A 26,312-nucleotide genomic window follows, 5' to 3' on the forward strand; every position below is an offset into this window, starting at 1 on the left:
TTAACATGATTTATTACAGCTTGACTTTTTTTTCCCCCATCAGACAGAAGTCTATCTAGAAGTGAAGGAAATGGACCATTTTAATCAATGTTCTCCACTGAAAGCAAAAAATTTAAAATACTGAAATATTAAAGATGCATGTTAAGAAGGGATGAATTTCAAAAAGTTTTCATGAGTTATGACCTCAAGAGTTGCTCCAAGTAATCTTCCTTATCAATTTTTTTTCATCCTCCTTCCTAAATAACATAAGCAGACTTCTACTTACACACATACTCTCCAAAATGTTTGAATTTACTCTATTTAAAACTTATTTTGGAAAGGAACAAGGTATTATAAAATGATTCCCTGATCTAGTGACTTAAAAAGCAAAAGAAGAAAGTATTTCATGTACACCTTTAAATCATAAAGGTGATAGAAACATAGAGCCTTTGTACGTAGCCTAGATTTTGCATTAGACACAATGAAATCACTATTTTAAAAGATACAGGTTCTGCAAATTAGTATAAAGGGGAGTCTGTTTCTTTCAGCAAAGCAGGTCACAGGATCAACTCTCAAAGACTGTGGATTTACTGGTACCCAAGTAAGGTGCTGCGCTCACTCAAATCATCCAGCTAAATAGATTAATTGCTAACTTCCCCAAGGCATAGAGAGATCTTTTGTCTACAGGCTTCTGAAGTATTAATAAGCAAAAAACCAGAAGTATTAACAATCCTTGATATCTCACTTAACAAGGTGGGATTGGGAAACAGTTTTGGAAAAAAGCCTGCCCAGCTAAAGAGTGGAACTAGGTTTATAAAAGTGTGTGTTACGCTACCCCAAACAATACTGCCTGACATCATTTCAGCCGGGGAACTAAACTCATCGCAGCCACCTTGGTTATATGGCATTTCAGCCCGGGCAGCCCTCGTGGCGTCTTACAGATCCGATTCCTGGAAGACGGGAACGCTGCGTCCCTCAGCTGGGAGCATAGTACTGGGGCACTCACACCTCCAACCACCGAGGGGAGGGTTCGCGTCACCCAGCTTTGTTAGAGGGAACAGGACAAGAGGAAAACCAATTATCCTACACAGGGTAAATATTTTATCTTTTTGTTTAAAAATAAATTGCCCAAACAGTCTGCTTTGCACAATAATCGAGATGTGCACTAAAGTACTGAGTGAAAATGGATACTTGTAGCACACCTTACCAGAAGGTATAACAAATAACAAGCAATGTCAAAAACAAACACAAAAAAAACCAACCAAAAAACCCCACCCCCCACGGGAAAAAACAGAAGTTAATCAGTCTTAATTCAGATATGGTTTAAAGTAAGCAAAACAAAACCAAACTACACACAAATACAGCTCTGAAAACCATTTAAAGAAAAAACAAACAAACAAACAAACAAACAGGAATTTCCTGAACTGTATTATAAATTAGATTCTAGATTATTCCTAGATGCCCTTTCTGATGCCCTCCAAATCTTTATAGTTTGCAGAAGAAGGAACAGAGTACCTAATGACAAATATGTGGTTTAAAAAAAATAAAAAGTTGTGCCTACAGAAGTGAACTGTCATTCTAAAGAACTATCGTACAGCTTTACACAAGTTTGGCACAGTTAATTGAAGAATGTTTTTAGTCAACACCTCAGATTTCTGATGTGACTAACAAGGAAAATGAGTAAAAAAACCTCAACACTTCATATCAAATGGGTCATTTCTGTGATAAAAGGAAAAAAGTATTACTGTAAATTACACATATATACAGAAGAATTTTATCTCTTTACAATTAAAACTTCGCATTCAGATAGGCAATGGTTAAAAATACTCTGAGGAGAGTTGCAGCACTTCTCAAAGGTAGTAGCAGCAAAGGGAAAAGCACTCCAGTAAGAATTATGCTGTTTCCACACATCATTTACCATGCTAACTTACAAAAAAAATTCCACGGGCAATTTAGAAGATGTACTATTGCATGTTAACTACCACAGCAAAAGTTAATCCTTCCCATCAAAATCAGGTAATTTTAACAATTTTTAAGATATTCTGTAGTCTTATAATACAGCATTTTAGATAAAATTATTTCATAAATTTCCCAAAATGGTTTGCATTCATATAAGGCAGAACAAAAAGCAGTAAAAGACTCCATAGAATCAAAGCTAATTTTTCAGATTTTCTTTCAAAAATTAAAAAGTTGTCAAGAATGAAATCTTGATTGTTATTCCTAGAAGGAAACATAGAAACGTGCCAGGAAAATTGCACCATATGAGGAGTTTGGGGAGTTTTTTTGTCTTCTAAAAAAAGAGACATGTCAGTATTCACTGGATTTATAAAACACATTAATCTGAGAAACCTGAGTGAAACACTTCAAACACACTGGTGGACAACAAGCAAGTAACCAGTCTGCTCCTTTCTAATTTCAGTAGTTTATAACTGCTTAGAACAGAGACGTGGAACTCATTTGTGTGAGCTTTTGCTTTTATTCCTCACCAGACAGGATCCATAAAGCGTGGCCCTGGGTGTGCAGGCAGTGTGGCTAGGGAAAGAGTAAGGTCAGTACAGAGGTAATACCTTGTTTCCTTAAGAGGAGCATTCCATGGCAGAAATGTGCACTGTTTCAGTGAAACCAAATTATTTTCATAGCAGAAATTTCATTTTATGCATATGCTTTCTAGTCAGATTTTCCATTTCTATGAGTTTTGGCTTCCTCCTGTCCGATAAGACAAATGACTTTGTAGCATCCTTTTGCAATTTTGACCATCCACATCACATTCATAACATCCAAGACAACACTTGAGATAATCCAGGCGCTCTGGGCTGCAAATCCTAATCTCTGGAAAGCTTCTGTTCCAAATGAAGAAATTACATGGCTGTAGTATATAGGCATGACAGCAATCCTCACCACGAAGAACACAACTGTCATCAGCACGCCGTTGATAATGTTGGCCTTTGAAGATTTGGGATATCCCAGTACTTCAAAAAACCACCTGCAAAAGAAGGGTTCACAGATACCAGGGAGACTTGAAGCCATCTCATTAAAAATGGATTTAATGGGTTTTTTTAATTAATCATTTAATTTATTAACTGCTTCTACCCTTATCATTTCTAAATTATTGCACTGTGTCTTGGCTTAGTTGCAAATTTTCTGCTTGGCTGCATTTTCTTCCCCCATTTAAACACTGTGTGATATCCAGTACATTGCAAAATAACATGTAAAAAATCTTGATTTGAATTGTACACCATTTGACAACCAGTGTGTTCAGTGACTATTGTGTAATGCACTATAATTCAAATTATCTTTTTTAATGATAAATACAAATTTATTACTAGTTACTATAGCTTGCACCAATGGGCAACTAAAATTCTAAACTAAACTAAACTGTTTCTCTGAAAGCAATTCTAGCATTGTATTTGGATATCGTAACATAGATAAAGCTCTAATTTCCAATTTCTTGGATTTGGGGTTTTTTGACCGCTTCTGTTGAGCCCAAAACCAGAACTTCAAAACCAGACAATGTAAATGGCACCAGATCATGTCACAGGTACGTATGTTATGTAATGAAACAGATAAATCTAAAATCCCCTTTCCCACTACTACCACTGGGTCATAAGTGGTCTTTAAAAAAAAAAAAAACTTCTTGCATATTAATTCCTTAGTCAACGGGCCTAACTTATCTATTGCCTAGCACACAGAACCTGCAAGTCAAATTCCTACAAAAAGGGACAACAAACTCCACTAGTTCTTTATTTTTCACACTTAAACCAGAATAAACATAAGGAAAATTTGTGCAACAACGGCAGGTTAAAGATGGGACCAGAGGAAATCACTTCAATCACTGTATTGATGATGGGGCATGGGGAGTGGAAGTGGAAAAATCAGTTTATTTCTAAGAAGATATGAGGGTAAAACTATTTTTTAAAAATAACAGTTTAGAACTGTTTTTAAAGGTAATTTTTAATTTCATTACCTACAGATTACAACCTAGGTAATTATACTAAAAAGATTTTCCAGACATCCAGCTCTAACAGAAATACTCCAGGAATTCATTAAGAGTACAACTGAGGCAATTAAAATCCAGGCACTCAAGGTGGCAGTTCAGCCTGGAAGTAGGATACCTCACCACAGAAACACTCACCGGGACAATAAAGAGACAGACCTGATATATTTGGTCAGACTAACAATCAGAGCCTGTACTTACGTTGATATATACAACACAGATTCCAAAAGCAACAGAAAAAATGTTTTAAAATATACTGCAATGTGCCAATATAGATAACTGGACATCTGCTTCCCTCTCACAGCAAATTAAAAAAAAAAAAAAAAAGTCAGTAAATCACAGATATCATTACAATTTTACCTACCACAGTTCATAATTAATTACATAAACACTGATACTAACATTAAAAGATTTAAATGTTTGGCATGGAGACAATCTCCAATTAGACATTCCTAACACAGACAGGAAATACAAAGAAAATACTACAGTTCTGAGATTAGAATATAATAGCTCTTTTGGTAATACTAAGAATGCAAACAAGAAACATAATGTAGTCATTATCATTATCCACTACTTACTGTCTTAAGGTCTGGTTCTCCTCAAAATTTAACAAAAAAAAAAATAAAATTCATGCACTAATGAGATGACATCCCTTAGTGCAAGGGACTTCATTATCTCCTACAGTGATTTCCGTTTTTCTGAGAAAGCAGTAAATCATAGAATCATAGAATTGCCTAGGTTGGAAGGGACCTTTAAGATCATCTACTCCAACCATCAACCGAACCCAGATAAAAAACCATCACTAAGCCATGTCACTAAGCACTATGTCAACCTGTCTCACCTCCAGAGATGGTGCCTCAACCACTTCCCTGGGCAGCCTATTCCAATGCTTAATAACCCTTTCAGTGTAAAATTTTTTTCTAATATCCATCCTAAACCTCCCCTGGCGCAACTTGAGGCCATTTCCTCTTGTCCTGTCACTGGTTACTTGGGAGAAGAGACCAGCCCCCGCCTCTTCAGGTAGTTGTAGAGAGTGATAAGGTCTCCCCTCAGCCTCCTTTTCTCCAGGCTGAACAACCCCAGCTCCCTCAGCCTCTCCTCTTAAGACTTATTCTCCAGACCCCTCACCAGCTTCGTTGCCCTTCTCCAGACCTGCTCCAGCACCTCAATGTCTTTTCAAAGACACATGATCTCACTATAGGCATTTTAAAAGTATAACTTATATTACTTTTAGTAGCCAGATGTATCATGGTACTTCCTAATGCCACAGTCTGAAAGGTACAAGGTACAAGTACCACTTAAAGCCAGGACGAAATCATATCATGGTAGAAATCAATTGGGAGAATGGCCATTCACTAGGACATGAATTTTAATATAGAAACCTAGAATATAATATCACCTTTTTTTTTTTTTTAATTTTCTTACTCTCCTCTTCTTTGTATTACTAAAATAAGTTTAAAGAAGTGTTTATTTACTCCTCTGTTTCTCTGTGCACACAGAGCACAGACTGCATTAGGCTATAATCTCCTACTCAACTGTGCTTGGGCAAATGAAAGCAACCTCTGGAGAGCTCTACTATCTCACTCTGTCTTTCTGCAAGTTGAATTTGCCAAGCTAATGTTCAAGTGGGATCTCAGCACTGTTTTTTTTTTATTCCTAGAGATCTGAGGAATGCTACACTCTCATAAAATATTTCAGAGTTTACAGTCACAATGCAGTAATGGGTAATACTCAGATACCCTGTTTTCAGGAGGATTTCAGTTCCTATTTGCCTTAGAAACCTTACTCTTTGTCTACCAGACACCTGGAAAAGTAAACAGATGCCACACATGTAGGATCAAAGTCGAAATATACTACAAAAAGTATGGGTGAGGAATGGGCATGATACACTGCAAAATCTGATCCTACAATGCAAAAAAAATGGGAGGAAGAGGACTGCAGCACTGCCCTACACCAGAACTCCCCTCCTGAGGTGGTCTTCCTGGGGCAAATCCCTGTCCCCGGCTGGGTCATGGCGGCAAAGGAACAAGGAGAGAGGCCATCCTCCCCAGAGGGCCAGGAAACTCAATTAACCACTTTCCTCTCCCTGCAGTACGTGGCATCATCATGCTCCTTTTGTGATACTCACAGCAGCAATTCTGTTAGCAATACTACAACCAGAAGCCATGGCAGGCTTCTGCTTCCACTGAGCTCTGCAAAAGAGCCTCCTACCACTTTGTTCTCTGGTCACAAGTGTGAAGATTAACCATTCCAGACATATTTAGGTGCTTTACTATTTCCCTAATTTACATGCTCAAAATAATTTCCAGAACTATTATTGAAAGTAAATGAAGAATGCACATTTATATTATTCTAGGTATTAATTTGCATCTATTAATATTGATCTATATATGCGCAGTATCGCAAAATAAACTTCAGATTACCTAGGGCAGTGCAATTCCATTATAGGATTCTGTTATAAATGTTACATTGCTTCTTTGCCCAGTCCATGATACTAGAAAAAAATCCCTATTGAAAATGGCTTTATTATAATAATTAAACAAACATACAAAGGCTAACAAACAATATTATCTTTATGAACTTTTTTGTTCAATAGTTTCATAAAAGTTTGGTATTTCATACAAAGGCTGGTCTACTCTAAAAAGAAACCCGGGGGGTGAATACATTAGTTGTAACATTGTAGCTATAGCAGCAAAAAGTTTTCATAGCGAAAAAGGTTTCCACATAGTAATCCTTAGTTCAATATATAGAAATTCCCTTTTCAGCAGACAATCAGCAACAAAAAAAAAATTCTTAAGTGACAAATAATACAAATTTAAATTTAAAAGAACTACGCAAAAATTCCCTAACCACTTACCGCTGATTGACAAAAGGAGTGGAGAACTCTGCAAGCAGACGGAAGTTTCCGAAATAAGCCAGCAGACCTTTGCTCTGGTTAGCAAAACAAAATAGACATATAAAAATCAACAATATAGATGTGAAATCTTGATTAAAGCCTTCAAGTATACACAGAATGATAAGTCTCAACTCCTTTAATAAAATGGATAGTAAGCGAGTTTGCCAGCTGTGGCCAACTTCCTTACAATTTCAAAATGAGATTTATTACAAAACCTGCAATTGTCCTTCAGGTATCTCAAATCAGTAGTTTCTTACTTTAAATAAACCTTTAAAAGACTTACAGTTAAGTGGCCAAGGAAAGCTAGCTAGAGAAGACTGGCACAAGTAGTCATAGGTTATAATTATAATGATACTATTACTGTCTAAGAGAATTATAAATATTTTTGATTTCTCAATGTTTAGACAAGCAGAAACACTGTACAGAAACACTGTAAGCTAAAGAAAAATGTCCCTGCATTATTTTAGGAACATAATTCGCCAAAGTGAAGATGAATTCCCAGCTCTTATTTGGCCACAGAAGGGGCACAAAAAACCTAATCTTCTCTCATCCCTGCTGCCAATGAACCCTTCCGCCCAGCTCTGGGGCAGTCCAGTCTGCTGGAAGAAGAGCCACATCTTCTCCGTGCCGGTACCCCGATAACCGCATGGCACATTTACACCGACACACATTGTAACTGGGCACTTTCCTCCAAGTGCTGAAGTACAGCATATTCTCTGCTTTATCATTTGGTTGTGTTGACAATAGTATCCCATTAAACAATGGCTGGGTAAGCAACAGTTTGCAGACGTAGAGATAAAAAGATTTTTTTTAAAAAAATTTCAGTAGGTCTCCTGAACAACCTATGGAGTGCATGTCATGATTCTTCTTTCTCCCACCAGCCGTGCTAATTCCCACGACTTCTGGCATTTCATGTCAGTTCACACTACACTAAACAGAAAATCTGCGTTCTTAATCAAATTCTCTATCTTCAAGAGCAATTTTTGAAATAAGATACTTACGAGCAACTTCCTCTGAAGATAAGAGAATGAGAGTAACACACAGACATCCAAGGGCAGAGCTATATCCAAATAATAAGAACTGCTTTAAAAGAAGCTCCCGCTGACACTACGCTTTCGATTTACTCCAGAAACAACTAATGAATTTTCTGCATCAGGGATTAGCCTTGGTAGTGGTATTTTCATTTCTCTAATATTCAGCTCTAATTCACTTTCATCTGTGATAATATTAGTAGATCTAATTATTTTCAACCCAAAACAGAGCGTTTGCTTGTCGGTGTACTTCATCCCCTTTCAAACCATTACATGGTAAATCTGACAGTAATCTGGCATCCCATCACTTTTAATATTGTAAGCCTGGGATTCACACAGTAAGCAGGGAAAGATGTGGTAAATGTATTAAGTTGTATTTATAAGATTTCTTTATTTACCGAATGAGCTTTTCAGAAGAAATTCAGGAGCATTATTCTGGAGGTCAATGGGATTTCTACCAAGTCACATGGGCATCTTTGAGAAATTCCCACAGCAGCAAAGAGTAGCTAAGTTAGTCTTTACCTAGAACAGTATCCTTCTCTTCCCCTTTTCCCTTGAATGTATGTACACCACCGATATTTATAGATATATACAATTAATCATCCATTGTTTCCCCACCAAAGTGACCTTAAACAAGAAGTCTCAGAGGATCAGTTTGTGTCATAAAAGATTTAATTAAAAAAAAAAAGGAAAAATAAAAAACCCCATCCTGTAAAAATTGTAGTACATTCACCAGAGTTAGGGATCACTGAACTCTGGCCTTGCAAATACAATCACAAACAGAATATAACCACTTGAAACCATTTCCTTCCATTTTTCCAACTAAATATTTAGACTTGTGATCTTATTTGAAACCCTTTTCTATAACAATGTGAAAAGCCCCTCCGTCAAAGTCCCTCTAGAGCAAAAACTGGGAAGAGTTTTAATTTCAGCAGTTAAATAAGTTATACATTTTTGTTGAAGGACTGTAACATCAAAGAGGCATGCGTTTACCACAAACAACTGATAAAACCGTTTAGAAAGTAATGATGATTGAAAATATAAATATGCCTTTCACAAAGCTAATACACCAACCAGAATTGGTGTATTAAAAAAAGAATTTTTTTAAACACTAAGCAAATGAGATCTATAAAAGCATTGTGTTAAATCTCATCTGCTTGTTACATTACTGGAAAATACAGCACTCACCAGTACAAAATAGTAAGCGTACAGAGCTGCCAAGTGATGTATTACAAAAAATATGTCACCAATTGCCTTCCAGTAGTAAATAATAAGCAATAAGTCTACAAGAGAAAAGAAATAATGATAAAGAACAAATTATTATACTACCATTGCCTTCAGAATAGTGTTTCTCTAAGTTTTAGAGGTATAAATGCCTACATATGGCATCAGTAGAAATTTTCTGAATTAATTATCTCTGAAGAGAAATCTTTATCCTAAAGACTACTTTATTCAAAGCATTAAGCAACAGTATTCTTCCAACAGTTGCCATAAATTACTATTTTCCACATCAATGGAAGTACAGATGCAACAGCTTTAGCTGAAATATTTTGGAAAGGAAAAGGGGACCCTGAATCTCATAGCAAGACTTCACACTTACGAACCCAAAAATCTGGAACAAGTGACACCAGAAAAATCAAGGAGGGGGGGAAGATGGGCTACCAGGAGCATAGCCAATATACAAATACATGCAATAAATGCAGGGATCTATTATGGGGGACTTCTGAATCAAAAAGTAGTTATATTAGTAAACAGGGAACCATTTACCAAAAATATTTTTGCAAGGGGCACTTGGAATGAGAAGCATGTTTGCTTTATTTAATCAGAATTTTCCAATTACTGCAAAAGTGATACAGTGGACCTGAATTACTGTCATAAGGAAACCTTTGACAGAAAAGTACTTTCGTCTCCCATGATGGTCTGATATCTCAGAAGATATTTTTTTTTCTGTACTGGAACAAGCAATTTCTGCCCCTACTTTCTCCAAATGAGTACTTTGGACTAGAATATTAGTGACCAAGGTTCCAAATCAAAGGCTTTACCCCTGTGCCTTTTGTATGTCCACTGAGTACCTTGATCTCTTTTATATTAGCTATCCTCAGGCAGGACTCTATATCATCTGACATAGACACTCCACTTCCTATTAATAATTAAACATTAACTATATAAGGAAGTGAGGGAGAATGAGTGGCCAGGTTCAGGTCTCTGTTCAAAGGCATTCATTAATTCATAGTGAAAGTCTAACGCATAATTATTCAAAAATAGATTCCAATGAATTTAAACATATGAGCTGAAGTTCTTATGGAAAAAACAGAGACTTAAACTAACCCACAGTTTAACTGAGCATGCTGATCACCAGATTATCAGTTCCACTAGGCTTAGAAATCTAGCCTGAGAGATAATCAAGCTCACCGCCCAGTCTCTGACCAAAGACGCCATCCTAACATGAGAAGTTTTCCCATAAAATAGTCCAAGTCACAACATGTTTTTCCTTTGATAAGTCAGTGTTATCCCCACACAACAATGAAAGTGCCAAAGCATTTTGTAGTAAAATTCCCATGCCACTTTTAGTTGACAGTAAATAATTAAGAACGCAAAACATATGCAGGGGTAAATGCCATACCAAAACAATAATTTTAAGTTTCCATGTTTTATATATGACTAAATTTTGGCTTAAAGTGAGACTAAAAGGTGGGTGGGCAGGATTCTATGGTATCATTTGTCTTAGCTTGTACTGAGGGTTACTAAAATTCTTCTGCCAGCATTCTGAGGTGACAGGAAGAAACATATGATAAAAGAGCTATGAGTTGTAGACACCCTGAAAGGAGTGAAGGGCACTGCTTTAACACCTTCTCAATTGGCTGAAGGAAAAAACTGAGTTGCAGTTGGTGGTTGTGTATCAAACCATCATAAAGACACAGTGCCATTTCCTCAGTGCTTGGGGAGATACCTTTCCATCTTTCACGTCTGCTGGCAAGATCCTGTGATTTCACCACAACCCACAATTACATTAGCAATTTTAAAAGCCACAGTAGAAACTGTGTTGTAAACATATATCACATCTTCAGCATAGTGGCTCAGTAGAAATATATAGGCACAGTGACTCAATATAAACATACAGGTTGTATGTGCTATATACACATTGCATAGTTACCAGAAATGAGGTAGCCTGTGGTAATAGCAATATTCAGTTTCACAATTGAAGGGTCACCCCTGTAAACACACCAAAAATACACAGTTACAGCCTTTATAACACGGTAATTTGCAAAGGGCATACAGATATCAAACATAACGTCCATCAGGTCACCTTATTCTTTGCCCACCAGTAACATATTACAAGATTTGGTTAAGAAAGATCCTAGTCATGAAAATGGATCCCTTTTCCACCCAGATAAAAGATACCTACTAATTACCCTAATCAGGATTACCCCCTGCCTTGGAGTAGAGACTGCCCAAGATCTTTGCTAGAAACTAGAACTGAAACCCCGAGATGGCTTCTCTGGAAACAGATAGTAAAAGAGAACAGCCCAGGCAGTGTCTCTTAGAACTTCAACACTCTGTGTCTCCATTTTTGTTCTTCTGACAGTGTTAAAACTTTGTTAAGGATGACAAAAATATCTTGCTCAGATGGTGCTTTCCATATTCATAAGAGGATGGATGCTGATAGGGATAAACAGTAGAAGTAGACATGAAAGGAAAAAAAAAGCATCTAATCTAGGTAGTATGTTTTATGTAAGCATGAACTGAGCTTCAAGTGACAGGTCTAAAGATTTATAAAATGTAGACTGTTCAAGACAAGCTCTGAAAGCAGTTTTTGTTGTAAACCTTTCTAGAAAGAAGGAACATAACTGTGCTTACAGCCACCTCCAATACAAAGTCCACCTCACCTAGAAAGCAGTAAAATACTATTATTTAGCTATTATTTTTTAATCCTATTGAAGCAGTGGAAGAGATTTCCTGTATTATCACAATCTGTTTGCTGAATTTTAACCTTTCATAGATCTAAAACTAACTGCTTCCCTGAGCAAGAGGGTAGCTTACAGGAAAACAAAAGGACTCACAAAACCAGAATTCTGCAATTAGGTGAGGAAAAACATTACAAGGAGACCCTGGAGCTCACTCCATCTCTTAAGATTGGCCATAGAGGCTCTCTACAACTTGAGACAGAACATTTTCCCATGGCTTTCCCATAGCTTCAAAAACACAGTTTCATGAGCTACGTAGGCTGTGGGCTGAGTGCTTCTTTAAGTATAGCTCTTGACTCTGAAAGTCATAGCTGACACAGAGAATAGACAGATGTGCTCTCACAACAGAAACTCTTTAAATAGTTACAGTCACCCCGCTAGAGCTCCCAGCTGCAGCAGCAGCAACTTCATAACCAAACTTATAAGTGCTTCTAAGACACTTCAGCAAATCACCACCAAGATTGAGGCTGAGCTCAAGAACCTTCATATTCTTCTCCACACAAGATGCAAAGGACTGAGTATATGAAATTGCTTCCTTGACATTGGTAAACATGACTTAAGTGGATGAGAGAGGGAATGATTTACTTCCCTTCGTTCTTTCCATGAAAATGGTCACCTCGCAACAAACCTTCTCTAGACTTTCTAAACCAACACTTCAACAACATATATGGCCATCTGTCACCTCCATTCAAGAGCCCATGTTAGAATCCCAAATTAATCTCAATTAATGGAAAATTTAGAATTTAGTCTAAAATCTCCTAGGTTTCCTGACCTGTCTCCTTGAACGAGAAGTGCAATGGAGCTTATAAGCCCTGATGTTTGCAGCCTAGTTTTGATGGAAGCAAGAGCCAAAAGTGACAAACAGGGAGTGACTTGAATAAGCAAAAGGGAAGAGCTATCTCTTTTGTGATTGCTAAGGAGGTATGTGTGGCAAATTAATTACACATGAACATGCACAGGCAGATATAACAAACAAAAGTCCACCTGACAAACTTCCTTCAAACTTCTTTGCAGATACAGAGTCATATAAAATGCTAATCAAACATCAGACTTCAAAAAGTGTAATGACTGCAAAGTGGACAGTCATGTGAAAAAGCCTGCTCTTCTGTGAAGCTATAACTTAATTCACTTATTTACATCTTCTCCCTCTCCTTATCTGATCTCTACCACCTCCACATTTTCTACCATGTTATTCTCACCACCTCAAAAACAATTTCTACATCGTCTATGTTAGCCAGTCGGTATTACATATAGAAAAAAAGGCAAAGTGTTATGAGATGTCAGAGACCATCAAAAAAGTTGTAAGTACACTACACTGATGCTTCTCTGTAACTTACCAGTGCTCCAGTCTTTATTATCCTTTGTTAGGATCTATTGTATCTAGTTTCAGGCACTACCCAACAGTAATGCCACATCCTCTCTCCACTGAACCCAAACCCTTAGCAGGAGTCCTGATCCCTTTCAATACACATGGGTATCACCATTACCACGCTTTGTGTGAACCCAGAAGTTAGGCTGACATACATCGAGGCTCAGAAGCTGCATGAAGGATTCCTGGACATTCACTTACAGATGTTTCTTGTATTGTTAATAAGAGACTCCTACAGGAAGGCTTATGCATCCTTCATATCTATAAATGATCAAGTCCCACAGCTTACACCAGCATTTCAAAAGGGCATTAGATTTCCAGACTGAGCAGCCTTGCAACAGTCCATCTGGCATTTCCTGTATAATTTGATTTTTTTCCCTTCAGTCTTATTCAATTAAAATCAAGACTACGCATTCAGCTACGAATCAATGTAAAAATGATAAACTACTTAAGATTTAATGTACTGATAAATCATAAAACAGACTGAAAAAAAAAAAAGGTTACATCTCTACACGGTCAGCCAAGGCTTTAATTACTGTGTACCAGGAACTACTACGACATATAGAATGGGGGAATGCATAGACTAATGCTAGCCATCTCATTTTTAAGAGTAATGTAAAAGTCAGCCTTAGAAGAAAATGTACATCTGCAAATTCTGAGGAAACTGTGCTACAGTTCTGGCTTGACTGGCAGAATAAAGTCTAATATAAAGTTGGATTTTACTCACAGGCTGCATATAAGTACTTGTAAAGCCATGGGCAATACTACGTTCAGTCTTCTTTTGCACTTAATCACTTGCATGAACATGAATTCAAATCATTGTATTTGCTTTATATACACTAAATGATACTTTGCACATTTTAAAATGATTAGTTTAATAACTATAAATACTAATTTCCACATTTAGAGTGTGTTCTATACACTTTAATTGACAAACTCCTGAAATCACTAAGATAATTTTGACCAAGAAACAATTTACAGAAACACTGCCATGAAATGAACCCATAGCTTTGATTTAAAACACACAGGTTAGATATATTCCCACTAGATTTTTAAATACATGAAGTTTTCCTTAATCTACCAAATATAAATAAAACCACTGATAGCAATCATTGTAAAAGTATCCAAACAGAAGAAACTGTTCAGAAGCAATAGCAGAAATACAGAAAAAAATTGCCCCAAAGGTAGATGGATTTTGTCTTTTAAGATTTAATGTTTTTACATAATCTAGAATGCTAAGACTCTGTAAGTAAAATTACACAAAAGTATCTAACATAACTTCTCTCAAACTTACCAAGAAGAAAAAAGTGGTTCGATTTCTGCTTAATTTGAATTTTTCCTGGAATTGTACCAGGAAAATTTAGTAAATGCAAAGACTCAATTTATTTATCATCACCAAGAGGCTTTTATTTCTGCCATTCATGACTTCTTTTGTACTGTTTAGAACAAGGTCTACTCAAAAAAAAAACAGGATTAAACCTTCTGTCTGATAAAGTTTAGCACAACAAACATTGAGTAAGTTATAATAACCTGCTGCTTTTCAATGTGGTTAACAGATCTCATAAGATATTCAGACTCTATTTGGTCTCTCTAAATACACCAGAATGCAATGAAAAAAATTCAAAACAGCCAACAATTTAATCATATATAACTATATACAGAAGAGGACAATGTTGACTAAATTTGTGTTATGAATTAGTGTTACATTTATTAAAGCCACATAACAAGCCAGGGGCAGAGTGCTTCAGGCACGCAATCCTGTCTAGTCCATGCTGCATTTTTATTAATTTACAATATCAAAAGAGGAGAACAAGCACCAGATGTTAAATTTATGTGAGTTTAAATTGACTCACAGTGTGATCCTTTGACAAGGTTAAAAACAACAGTCTATCACACAAATATTAATTGAAAGTTAAAGTAGTTAGTCTTCAGGGAAAAATACAGCCTCTTACTTCTATAGGGAAAGAGTTCCAGAGGATAACGTATGAAATGTCAAAACACCAATAGCAATCTATAATTAACTTGATTAAAATGAAGCCAACTTGTTCCTCCTCCCTCAAAAAAGTGTAAAACAAAACAATATAAATAGAAATCAAGAAAAGATAAGCTCAATATAGAATATTTTGTTAACTAGAGAAAATAATAGAAGACAATTTAATAAATATTCCTATTGCTTGTGAAGACTGCACTTGAAACTTCCATACTTTTCTTAAAACAAAGACTGGTAGAAGCTTTATGGGAGGCAGAAAAATAAACATCTTAATTTATCAATTTAGACATATATTTCATACATGTAAGAGGCCCTTTCAATTTTTCCACACACATATGCACTCCAGACCTGCAAGAGCATTTCAATTTCACTTTAAAATTATTATAGTAAATAGCATAGTTTCAGGCATGCCAACTTACAGTTACACTCTTGGTTCTATGCTTTAGTAATTTAATATGCTATTTCAAATCAGTTGCTTGTATTTTATCCATTCCACTTCACAGAAACACAATGCACTAAGACATTAGTACTGACAAAATAATTTGGAATTATCGAATAGTACAGACATAAAAATGGACACATCCCAACTGCATATTTTAATGGGAAAAGAAACAATTATTTCAATAATTAATACCCTGCTAGATTCTTTTTTTCCTTCTTAATTATGCTATTTTATTGCGTAAACACTACATATATGTAACACGCCTTACCAGATACGGTCAGCATTAACAGCGTCATCGTACAACAAAATATATAGGCAAAACCCACCAACCACCAAGGCGTGGAATGTGGACACTGTCCTGAAAAAGAGATCACAGTCATAAGGAGGTTCTATCATTCACAACTTTCTGTACTGTGCTCGAGGTAGGATGTTTCCAAAGACATTCTCAACTGCATCCAGATACATCTGGGGAAAGCAATCATCTCTTCTTTACGCTACATCCAACCACTTATACAATGACAGGTGGGAAAAACAGTCAAAAAGAAGGACCAGGTTTTGGAAAGAGGGTCACTAAATGAAAAATCCTATCACAGAAAGTTCCAAAAAGAATTTCTAGTGCATTTGAAGTATATGCTGATTTTCAAAGAGAAAACCGGTCTAACAAAAGGTTGTAGATGATTATCTGAGGTATAACAGCTACAGATTCATATGAAGTAGCAGCTTCACTTTATTTTATACTCTTCTTGTCCTATACAAAGTCACAGTAATCACAGTTGCCTCGTCCATACTTGGGTACTAAACAATATTATTTTTTTTCCCCAGACACACCAGTCTCAAGTATAGAGGCTGCATGCACATTGTAGATAAACCCTCAATGTTAACAAACACTTGAAGAGAATTACCTATTTACAGAGGCCCCAGCAGGGTTTCTGCCAGCCCACAAGCCAGGGCCATTCCTGCCCTTTTGAGTCCACATGTATTCTTGGAAGGTAGAACAATGCAATGGGCATGGATCCAAAATGTGTAACCTTGTTCCTCAAGCCATGGGTTTAACACTACTATAAACTGCATCTAATAGTGTGTAGCTACAGTCTGCTTTCCCACTTTTCAAGTGTGACTAGAAAGAGAAAAAAAAGATGTGCCAAAATAGCTCTACTGAACCATGGATACTATTTAAGACTCTAAGTTCAATGCTGTGTGATCAGAAACACCTTTGCACCATATTCACAGCATTAACACTATGCACACAAATGTATATGTGCTGTTAGTTATTAGACTTGTCTTTGTACATCTTGAATACATGTATTTGGAATGTATTAATATTTTAAATGTGCACAAGACACTCTCAGAAGTCTAAACTATTAGTGTTTAGAATACAAGCTATATGCAAGCTTAGCACTTTAAGGGAGAAGGAAAAAAAAAAAAGAAAAAAAAAAGCAGATTTCTATTTTAACTCTGGACTTTGAAGTTTCTCCATAGAAGAGGGGACTGAAGAAAGGAAATAGTGCAACACTCCATTTTAATATGGAATCTAGGTCAAACTATCAAGCTCAGTACATTTCCTTTAAATTACTGTCAAAGCTTGCATCCTTTAACTCCTCATTAAACTGCAAATAAAGTTGCACTGGTAAGCTGCATACTTGTTCCTTTATTATTCAATATATATTCTTTTCGCAACTGCTTCATAGCAGTACAAACATATTATAGAAGAGGTGACAGGAAATTACACATAACAAATTAAAGAGTTATACCACATTTGTGTCAAAGTATAGTTTTTAACTCAATTTGAGCACCTGCATACTTATGATTTCAAAAGCAATTACTTTATTGCTTCTTAATTTTTGGTCAGAATGAACAAGCTGACAGTGTGGGAAACACAGTCCAGAGCCGCAGTTCAAATGCTTGATTACAAAACCCTCCAAACTGTAGCAATATATTTTCAATGCTACAGCTCATTTCAGGCAGATGCCCTCTTCCAGACCCAGCTGAGCTGATAAAAATGCATAACCATCCTCTGTGCCAGTTTCCTTCAGGACTGCCAACAGAACCATTTGTGTGAGCACTCCCTACACCAGTTCAATATAGGACAAAATAACATCTACTTTTAAATCATTTAAGTTGACCCAACTCATTTCACTGGGAGACAATAGCTTTCTCTACCTGCAAAGCTGTCTGAAGAGTACATATGTGTCTATATACATTCTCTGAACATATAAGATACTCCTTGGGGTGCCTCTTCATTTTGGTGAAACACTGGTGTGACGAGGTGGTTTGACAAAACACTGTGTTTGGTCAGCAGAGTTAACAGTCAATTTTGTAGGAACACAAGCACAGTTTGCCTTTCTTTCACTTCATGCCCTCCTCAGGTATAACATCAACAAGCTGTTGATGAACATGCTTTGTGCTTCATGCCTTCTAGCTCCAGAATTGAATATAGCACTGGACCACGACTCACCCACCTGTGTAATAACATCTACATCCTGCTACCAACCCCAAGGAAAAATGTGGAAAGTAGTAACAAAAAGGACACAGCCTGAGGTGCTGTATCGTATCAACTTGCGTAGTTAAACACCTTACTACAAAGTAGCCCAGAGATTAATGAGCAGCTTATTTCCAGCACACTTGTGATGTGTGAAACAATTCATATGTTATTATGCAAAGCACTACAACTTAGCATAGTGCTACCAGGCATGGGATATGTTCTCAGAAAGCCTATTATGCAATTCAAGGGTCACTTGATGTGGCTTAGAGACAAAAGTTCAGCTCCAACACGCTAACAGTTTAGTTTAGTTTCCCTATCTGCCTCCATTGTCAATTGTGGCAGAGATAAACCTAAACTGCACTGCTATCACAAACATACTACAAAGTTATTCTGGCAGATAGGTAATTAATCAAAGATCAAATTGAAATTAAGATGGTGCCTTTAAGAACACTGCAGGTGGACATCTGCCAAATGGAAGGGCAAGACTATTTGAGTTGCTAATGCTGTCTAGAACAATGGAAACAACTTTAAAAGTATCCACCTGATACTGCCTTTAAAGTGCACTGAGGAGGAACAGTAATACGACTAATGCATTTTAAGTGCAGCGACAGCCATATAGTACACTTTCTTGAGCTTCAAATTTGAGAAACACCAGAAAAATACTTTAAAGTTGTAATAGGCTACTCAAGCATAGTTACATGTTACTATATACATAGTATATACTGTAATATACATAGTTATACTGTATCAATTCATTTTAACCGAAGAAGCTTGTGCACTATATAATATACACTTTCAGAGCACTATATCACAAATAAAACCTCAGTGATCATCCCATTTGTGACTTTATGTCCCATTTGTGACTTTTTATCCCATTTCTTTATGGCTTAAAAAAGAGGAAGGCACCCAGGAGAGATTCACGGGGTTGAACAAGTTTCTAACAGTGCTCTGTCTGAGGAGACAAGTGTAATGCAGGTGGATCCATCCCACTGACAGAACGACAGAAACACAAAGGGAGTGAGGAAGGTTTTTAAGATTCAGTTTCCACAGCTCCTTCCTGAATGTGTACCCTGTCTCTGACATAGCTTCCCACTCTTCTTCTTGCAGTCTACTTCCCCACCAACACACAGATGTACCTGTCTAACCCTGCCTTATACCAAATCTACACCAAAGATTCATCAAATTTCTTGGAAAACCATACCTTATCTAAATTTCTTGGAAAATCATAACTTATTGAAAACAGGGTGTAGGGTAGTAGCACTGAGAGAACAGAAAACAACTTGCTTTGCACCCAAAAGCATGACGAGAGACACACTAGCATTTATATCACAGAATAAATTGCAATACTTTTGATTTTCACATATGTTTGGGGGAAGGGAATTTTGTACCTCTTCTCTTTACTAGAAGCATCACAGAGAAACCATTTAAAACTAATCCCCCTCACCTTATTACCTCTCAGCAGTCACTGTTTTCTTTTTCTGCTGACTTTCACTTGGGCAACACTGTCTAATGAAATGTTTAATATCCAAGTGTTTATAATGCTGTGTGTTCAAGAAGGGCCGTCAACATTTTACATTCAGAATTTGTCAAGTGCCTAGAACTGTCTCCCTAATCATTACAGATATTTAACTAATAATGTTTTCTGCAGTTTTATATATATATACACACTCAGGTGGTTCAGATGTTGACAATTTCAGGTAGTTCATCAGCTGTAGTTTGTTTGGAACACTATACCTTGAATTCCATTCGATCTTCCTTTTTTGGCTGAGATTGCTAAAACCAGGTGTTATTCGTGTTGACACCCAAGAACTTAAAACATGGAACAGGAGTTGAAATACAGTAAAACTGGTGACAGCAATGACAATAGTCAGGTTGCTGAAGGAAGCCATTGTTCTTCAGCCTGTGAAGAGAAGCAGAAGGTAATTTCAGTCCGTTCTCCATTTAACTATTTTAAGCAGACACAGAAAGTGTTTTTGACAGCTAACTTATCAACAGAAATATTATTCACTAGAAGTTCATGCTGTTCAACAATTCTACTTAAGCCTTAATAGTATAAAAGTATCCCCAAACTTTTGTAAGTAAAAGTTGCATTTTGGGCTTGGGGTTTTTAACATTTGCATACTACACGTTTTTGATGCCTGAAGTCGCATGTATTTTATCTGCACAGAAAGGGCAGGGAGGACCACTGACGAGGGCAATTGCTGGCTCCCAAGCCTCCACTCCTGCCCCAAGAAGCTCCAAAGTTAAAACTCATCTCATTCTTACCAGATTGACTGCTGCCCATGGGATTTTAAAAAGCAACAACGAAATCAGATAAGCATAGTAGAGAGATTTTCAGGTCACCCTTGTACACTTCACAGAGACAGTACTTCTCAATTTGCACTTTGTTCACAATTGAGGGCTTCTCTTTGTGATAACGTGTGGGCTATTGCAACTGAGCTTTTTTCTTCTTCATATTAAAGTCTAAACTTTGCACAACTTCAGAAAAACTTCCTATCAGCAGACCTAAGGCATTTTTCAGATGCTGGATGTTTACCTATTTCATGAGGCCTAAATAAATAGCTAAACAATTCCAAACATAAATATCAATCTCTAAATGTTTCAGTCATTTCTCCTGAGTTGCCAGTATTTTGCAAAACAGAATGATATTTTCCCAGAAGTCACAAACTTCTGACATACATCTCCGGTTTGATGGTTTTGTGAAGTGTTTTATATTCCAAGACTGGCAAAGGTTACAAACTCATAAAAAGTCCATTTGTATTAAGTTGAATGGAAAAGGGGAAAAAAAAGCCAAATGGCTTCATTTAAAATATTTAAATGATGATTTTAATAGCCATTTAAATAACTGCTATCACTTATTTTAGTTTTACTGAAGAAAACATCTAAAAATAAAATGAAGACTTAGAGGCTAGCATAATTTGATGTTACTACAACAATCAAATGGTCAGCAAAAACTGATACAATTATATAATACACTTATGTCCATCTTTAGTTCATATGCATTATAGAATGAGGGAATGTGCCTTAGATTTTAGAAACTGTATCTGCATTGCAGATGGAAAGAAAGTTGAACTTCAGGGGGAAAAAACAGTAGGAAAAGTCCATCAGTTAAAATAATAACTTTTTAAAAAGTTAAGCCCAGCATTCTCACCTGGTGGTGTAAATGGGAAGTATACTGAAACATCGTTTGCATTTAAAATTAGAACTTTAAGAAAAGGTGTATTACAATTAGATCAGGAAAAAAATATCGTTGTCTTCAAAGGTGTAGAAGCAGAAGGTTCAACTATCTCTAACTTTTTTCCCCTCCTCCTCTTTTTCTTTTTTTTTTTTTTTCCCCAGAATTGAGTAAAAAAAAGAAAGTGAATTATCTGAAAACTTTCTCTGACTAGCACCCACGGTAAAAGCTACAGCTATATAAGCAGAATGCAGGGTAAATAAGAGCAGATTTGCTGAGTGAAACCTGCATCCATATCATACAGATTTCAAGCGTTTACTTCAGACCAGCTTTAATTCTGTCCTGGGGGCTCCACAGTTGTTAGGTCATATTTGATGTGCTCTTCAGGCCTATCTTCCTGCTCGGTTTAACCCAAAAGGAATCTAGCTTGCATGCTCTGGGACAACTATGAAACACAAATCAGAGGCAGTAAGTGGGGGTTGATCAGAAGATTCAGTTCACAAATGCACTTTTACTCCAAGCTAAAATTTTAATGTACACACATTGCAATGCATTGCAAGAAACTCTGGTTCATTCCATTTGTTTATCTGACGACCTGTTCTAGTTCAGCAGCGTACTAGTCATGCATACTTTTTAATGTTAGTCTATTAAAACTTCCAGTTTCAAATACCATCCTGCATATTCAGTATTCTCTCAAGTACTTTTTACACTATTGTCTACATACTTCTCCATTTGCCTCCACTGACCAAGAAGATACAAAACACAAATCAAATTTTATGCACTTTTTCAACAAAGTTCTAGAAACAATGGATGTTAAGCCTGATTTTCTAAAACTTTTCAGTTTGAAGGAATTCAATTTCATATCTACCAGTTTAAACCCACTGATAAGCACTGTGTAGTGCCTCTTCCAGACTCTCCCAGGGCCCACACTTCGTTATTACGTCATCTCCTTTGTAGTAAGCAAGTCCTCTCTTGGACCATGTAAGGAAAAAAATAATCAGTTGGTTTAATTCCTAAAGGGTGTGAAGGAAGCCAAAATGCACATTGAAGACAATTCTCTTCAGAAAAATAGCAAAACCACTGAACATCAATCACACCTACTTCATCCTTCTGACTAAAATATAGCAATTCTCATGATGCTACCGATTTTATTCATCTGCAACGACTATAACTAGTACCTCTGAGTTTCAGAGACACTGACATAATCTCTTGGACAAAAGAAATCCATGTTTTGTTTTGTTTCCTTAGCACCAGAAGATTTTATTAGGTAAGTAATGTTTCAGTGCATGACAGGTGTTCATTTTAGTACAGGAGATTATGGAATTAAGCAAAAAATCTCCCAACCATCCCTTGCAAGAAATGCATTAGAAGAGCTAATCTTTCTTCCAAGGACCCTGTAGAGGGAATTCATATTAAGAAAAAGCAGTTGCGTGGAAAGTGCAAGATCTGACTTTCAGAAGCATTATGTACCTATACCTCCCAGCAGTTCTAGCAGCAAGTACAGAACCATGATGCCAGCGACAGAGAAAGGTATGATGGTAGCAGAGAAGAAACTACTCAGCCAGCCTCTGTGGCAGGTCTCACAGATACACACAAGGGTTTTGCAAGACTCATTTCAGAAGGTGATTTCATATATGCTTATCAAGATGCTGTTTAAGCACATTAAGTACGAAGTCCAGGAATAATTTCATGTTTTACTTAGGCAACTTAAGAGTGCTATATTATAATTCAATTCAAGAATCAGGTGTAAACACAGTCTTTCATGTGAGATGGAAGAACATGTCTCATACCTCTAAGTTGTTTTCAACTGTATCCTGTTTAACATGAAAACTAACTGTTGTTTACCAGATTTTCTTTTTATTTAAAAGAAGAATCATTCACGTTGTTAAACCAAAGCTTATCACTTAAAAGAAACGTAATAAGCATCCGATTAGGTATGATTTTTCTGCCCTGAGGACAATGGCCAAAGTTAGTAAGTCAAAGGTGGCTTCAACTACACTGTGTTTTTCTGCCCCAGTATCTTCTTATGGCTATCCAGCAAAGTCTGACCAAGATACAAAACTTCATGGATTATATACGAGCAGACACTTTATCCCCCAAACTGCATAGTCATTGATTACCATTCAGTCAGCTGATACGGTTTTTGAGCTAGTGGAAGGCTGGGTGGGGAAGGAGGTTTAGCCTAACTACTTTGTAATTCAGCAAAAAAGTACTACATCCAGGCTGGTTCTTCACTGTTAGTTCTTTAGCAGTGGTCTTTTCCCGGTTTTCCCAAAATCACTGTTTTAACCATTCAGTTAGACAGTGATTACAAATGATCAGAACTTCACTCTTGCAGCTTTCCAATGTAGTCTTTAGGTAAATAAATATCAGCAAACACTTGAAACTAACAATTATCAGCAAGGTGTTGGTTATATGTCTATTGCAGTATCACATTGCTCTACTGACACCAGTAATTTTGAAAAAAACTAATAACGCAGCTTTCCAATCATACTCAGCAAGAGCTGAAAAGGCACTATTTTCATCTGCTATTAACATGCTGTGTTTTTCCAACAGTGTTAAGACTCAACATTAATTCACCCCCAATACAAAACCACTATGAATTTCTAATAGAATAAAGTCAGCACTTAACTGGAAGAGGATAAAGGAGCAGAAGAGTTACCAACCATTGTACCATCAATACATTTAGCATTTATGTTCTCCTCATTTCACTGTTTCCACACCAATTTTTCCCATCATAAAAATAAGAAATGCAACCATATAGCCACAAGACATAGCAAGGAGGTGCAGAGAAAGGCATAAGGTCTGTAGCCCTTACTTTCTTCAAGGCTGGATTTCAAGATGAGCTGGATCAATTTCCAAACAAGATTACAGCGTAAAGCTGCTAGTGATACCAGGACATCCCTTTCAGCCCTGTGCTCTCCTGATCTGTTTGAAAGCCAAATGACATGGTTGTAAAACTTGCCACGCTGATTTGTGGACAGCAACATGGGACTACTGCCTGTTTGCACATTTTACAATAAGCCTAGTAATAAAACATCTGCAGTGTCTGAGTTTTGCTGTGCTGTTGGTTCTGAATGGTACTTTCTATTGATCCAATTAGATGACATATACCCCGTTTGACATCTTAGCTCAGTAAGCAGCATTAAGGAGACACACGACAAAATTCAAGCCACTTAAGCCATTCCCTTTTCTAGGTAAGGCTGTTCACACCCCAAGCTCCACTGTGCTCTCTGCTGTTAAAACGCCAGAGCAGCTCGCAGACGAGGCACGCTTTTTTATGGAGACCGGGTAAACAGGGTGAGCTGTTTACACCAGGGATGTCCTCCGACCTGCAAGAAGTTGGCAGTCGGAAAGCAACAGGGAGGGGAACCCGCAGTCTCCCCCCAGCCCCAACCCCGGCGGAGGTGCGGGGGCGCGGAGGGACCCGATCACTCCAACTCCCGACCAGCGCAGCCCTGACGAGAAGCCGCCGGCCGCTCCTCCCGAGCCGGGCATTACCTCGCTTTCCCTGTCAGCCGAGGCGCCCGCCGTTCCCACCGCGGCGGCGGCAGCCCCGGACGGCTGGCGGGCAGGCGGACGGGCGGGCAGCCGCCGCGCTGGCTGCGGCTGCCGGTGCGGCGGGAGGCGGGGGACGGAGCCGCTGTACTTTGCGCTGTCAGAGCGGCTAGCGCCGCCGGCTGCGGCCCGCGGCCCCCGGGGGCGGCGCCGAGCGGGGGCCGGCCCGTCGCTGAGGGAGGGAGGGAGGGAAGGGTCCGCTCCGCGCAGCCCCGCAGGGGCGGGGGGAAGGATCTGCACCGCCCCCGCCCCGCCACCTCAGCGCCCCACCGGGCCCGCCGCCCCCTCCCCTCCCTTCCCTTCCTCCCTGCCCGCCCGCCGCACCTGGGAGCGGGGCTACCGCGGCCGTGCCGCCGCCATGCCTCCCTGCGGCGGCGGGGACGGGACAGCCCTTCCCGGGCGCAGGATGCTCGGCCGGTGGCGGCGGGGGCTCCGGCGGCGGCGATCGGGTTACGGCGGGCGTAGCCTTAAAGGGGCCGAGCCGCCACCTGCCGCCGGGCCCGGCTCGCCGGCTCTGAGGGGAAGGCGGCCAATTGCACATGGCTGAGCACGGCTTGGGGAGGGGAGGAGGAAAAATTCCGGTTGGGTACAGCACCTCACCTTCCAACAACACTTCAGTCACTATGGGTTTCGTTTATATACACCCCCACCCCCCGCCTCTAAAATATATCGGGGAAAAAATGTTGATGTGACTGTTTGTGCCCTGGGAATTCCTGCATGTGCTCCCTGATAGCACTGTACGGCACAGGATCATAGGGAACGCACCCGGCATAGGGAGGACAGGTGTTGCTGACACTTGCTATTTTTGAAATTAAATGCTGTGATTTTCAAAGTATCTTTCATTTTACATTTTTTGAACTACCGTATTGGAAAATCAAAAAGAAAATTATGTTGACAGAATTAAATATTATTATGATGAATGGACTTAGTTTTTTACCAACTAGAATGCGTAACGGTCAGGACTCTGCTCCCCTTGGCATGCTTCTACTATCACACACATCCTAAACCACCTCAACCTTCCATTTCCATTAAGGATTCCTGATCCTTCACATCAATGATTTAAAAATTCTCCTCTCTCAAACAACATAATGCTGAAGGTATTCATATGTATCTCGCACCAGATCGAGCAGCAGCTGACAAAGAAATGGCCTGTCCCAACTGTCTACGCTCATCTCCCTTGCAAGATGTCTCCCACGGCAGGCGTGCTACAGCTTAAGCCTGAACAGAAACTAATGTTGGCTTCCTTTAAAGTGCCGATATGCGAAATGCAGAAACTGGGGTACTGATTAATGAGGCATTGAGCCACCCCTGCTGCAGGAATGGTAACCTGTGGGAGGCGGGCAGGGCACGCCGCCAGCATCTCTAACTGTTTCAAACCATCCCAGCATTGCTGAACATAAATCAACTGCCAGATAACCGTTTGTGTAAACA

The 26,312-nt window shown here is 38.3% G+C and overlaps 1 protein-coding gene across 1 annotated transcript; it reads right to left on the reverse strand.

The window, feature by feature from the left end:
• Positions 1-1,340: 1,340 nt before the first annotated feature.
• Positions 1,341-25,030, reverse strand: TLCD4 (TLC domain containing 4). Its single transcript, XM_074152470.1, has 7 exons — positions 24,825-25,030; positions 19,883-20,048; positions 15,935-16,024; positions 11,055-11,113; positions 9,089-9,183; positions 6,831-6,904; positions 1,341-2,962 (listed from the first exon to the last, which is right to left on the reverse strand). Exons 2-7 carry the CDS (start codon positions 20,035-20,037, stop codon positions 2,647-2,649), a joined length of 789 nt encoding a protein of 262 aa, XP_074008571.1. The 5' UTR covers positions 20,038-20,048; positions 24,825-25,030; the 3' UTR covers positions 1,341-2,646.
• Positions 25,031-26,312: the final 1,282 nt, after the last annotated feature.

The sequence above is a fragment of the Numenius arquata genome, chromosome 8, assembly GCF_964106895.1.
Source record: "Numenius arquata chromosome 8, bNumArq3.hap1.1, whole genome shotgun sequence".
NCBI lineage: Eukaryota > Metazoa > Chordata > Aves > Charadriiformes > Scolopacidae > Numenius > Numenius arquata.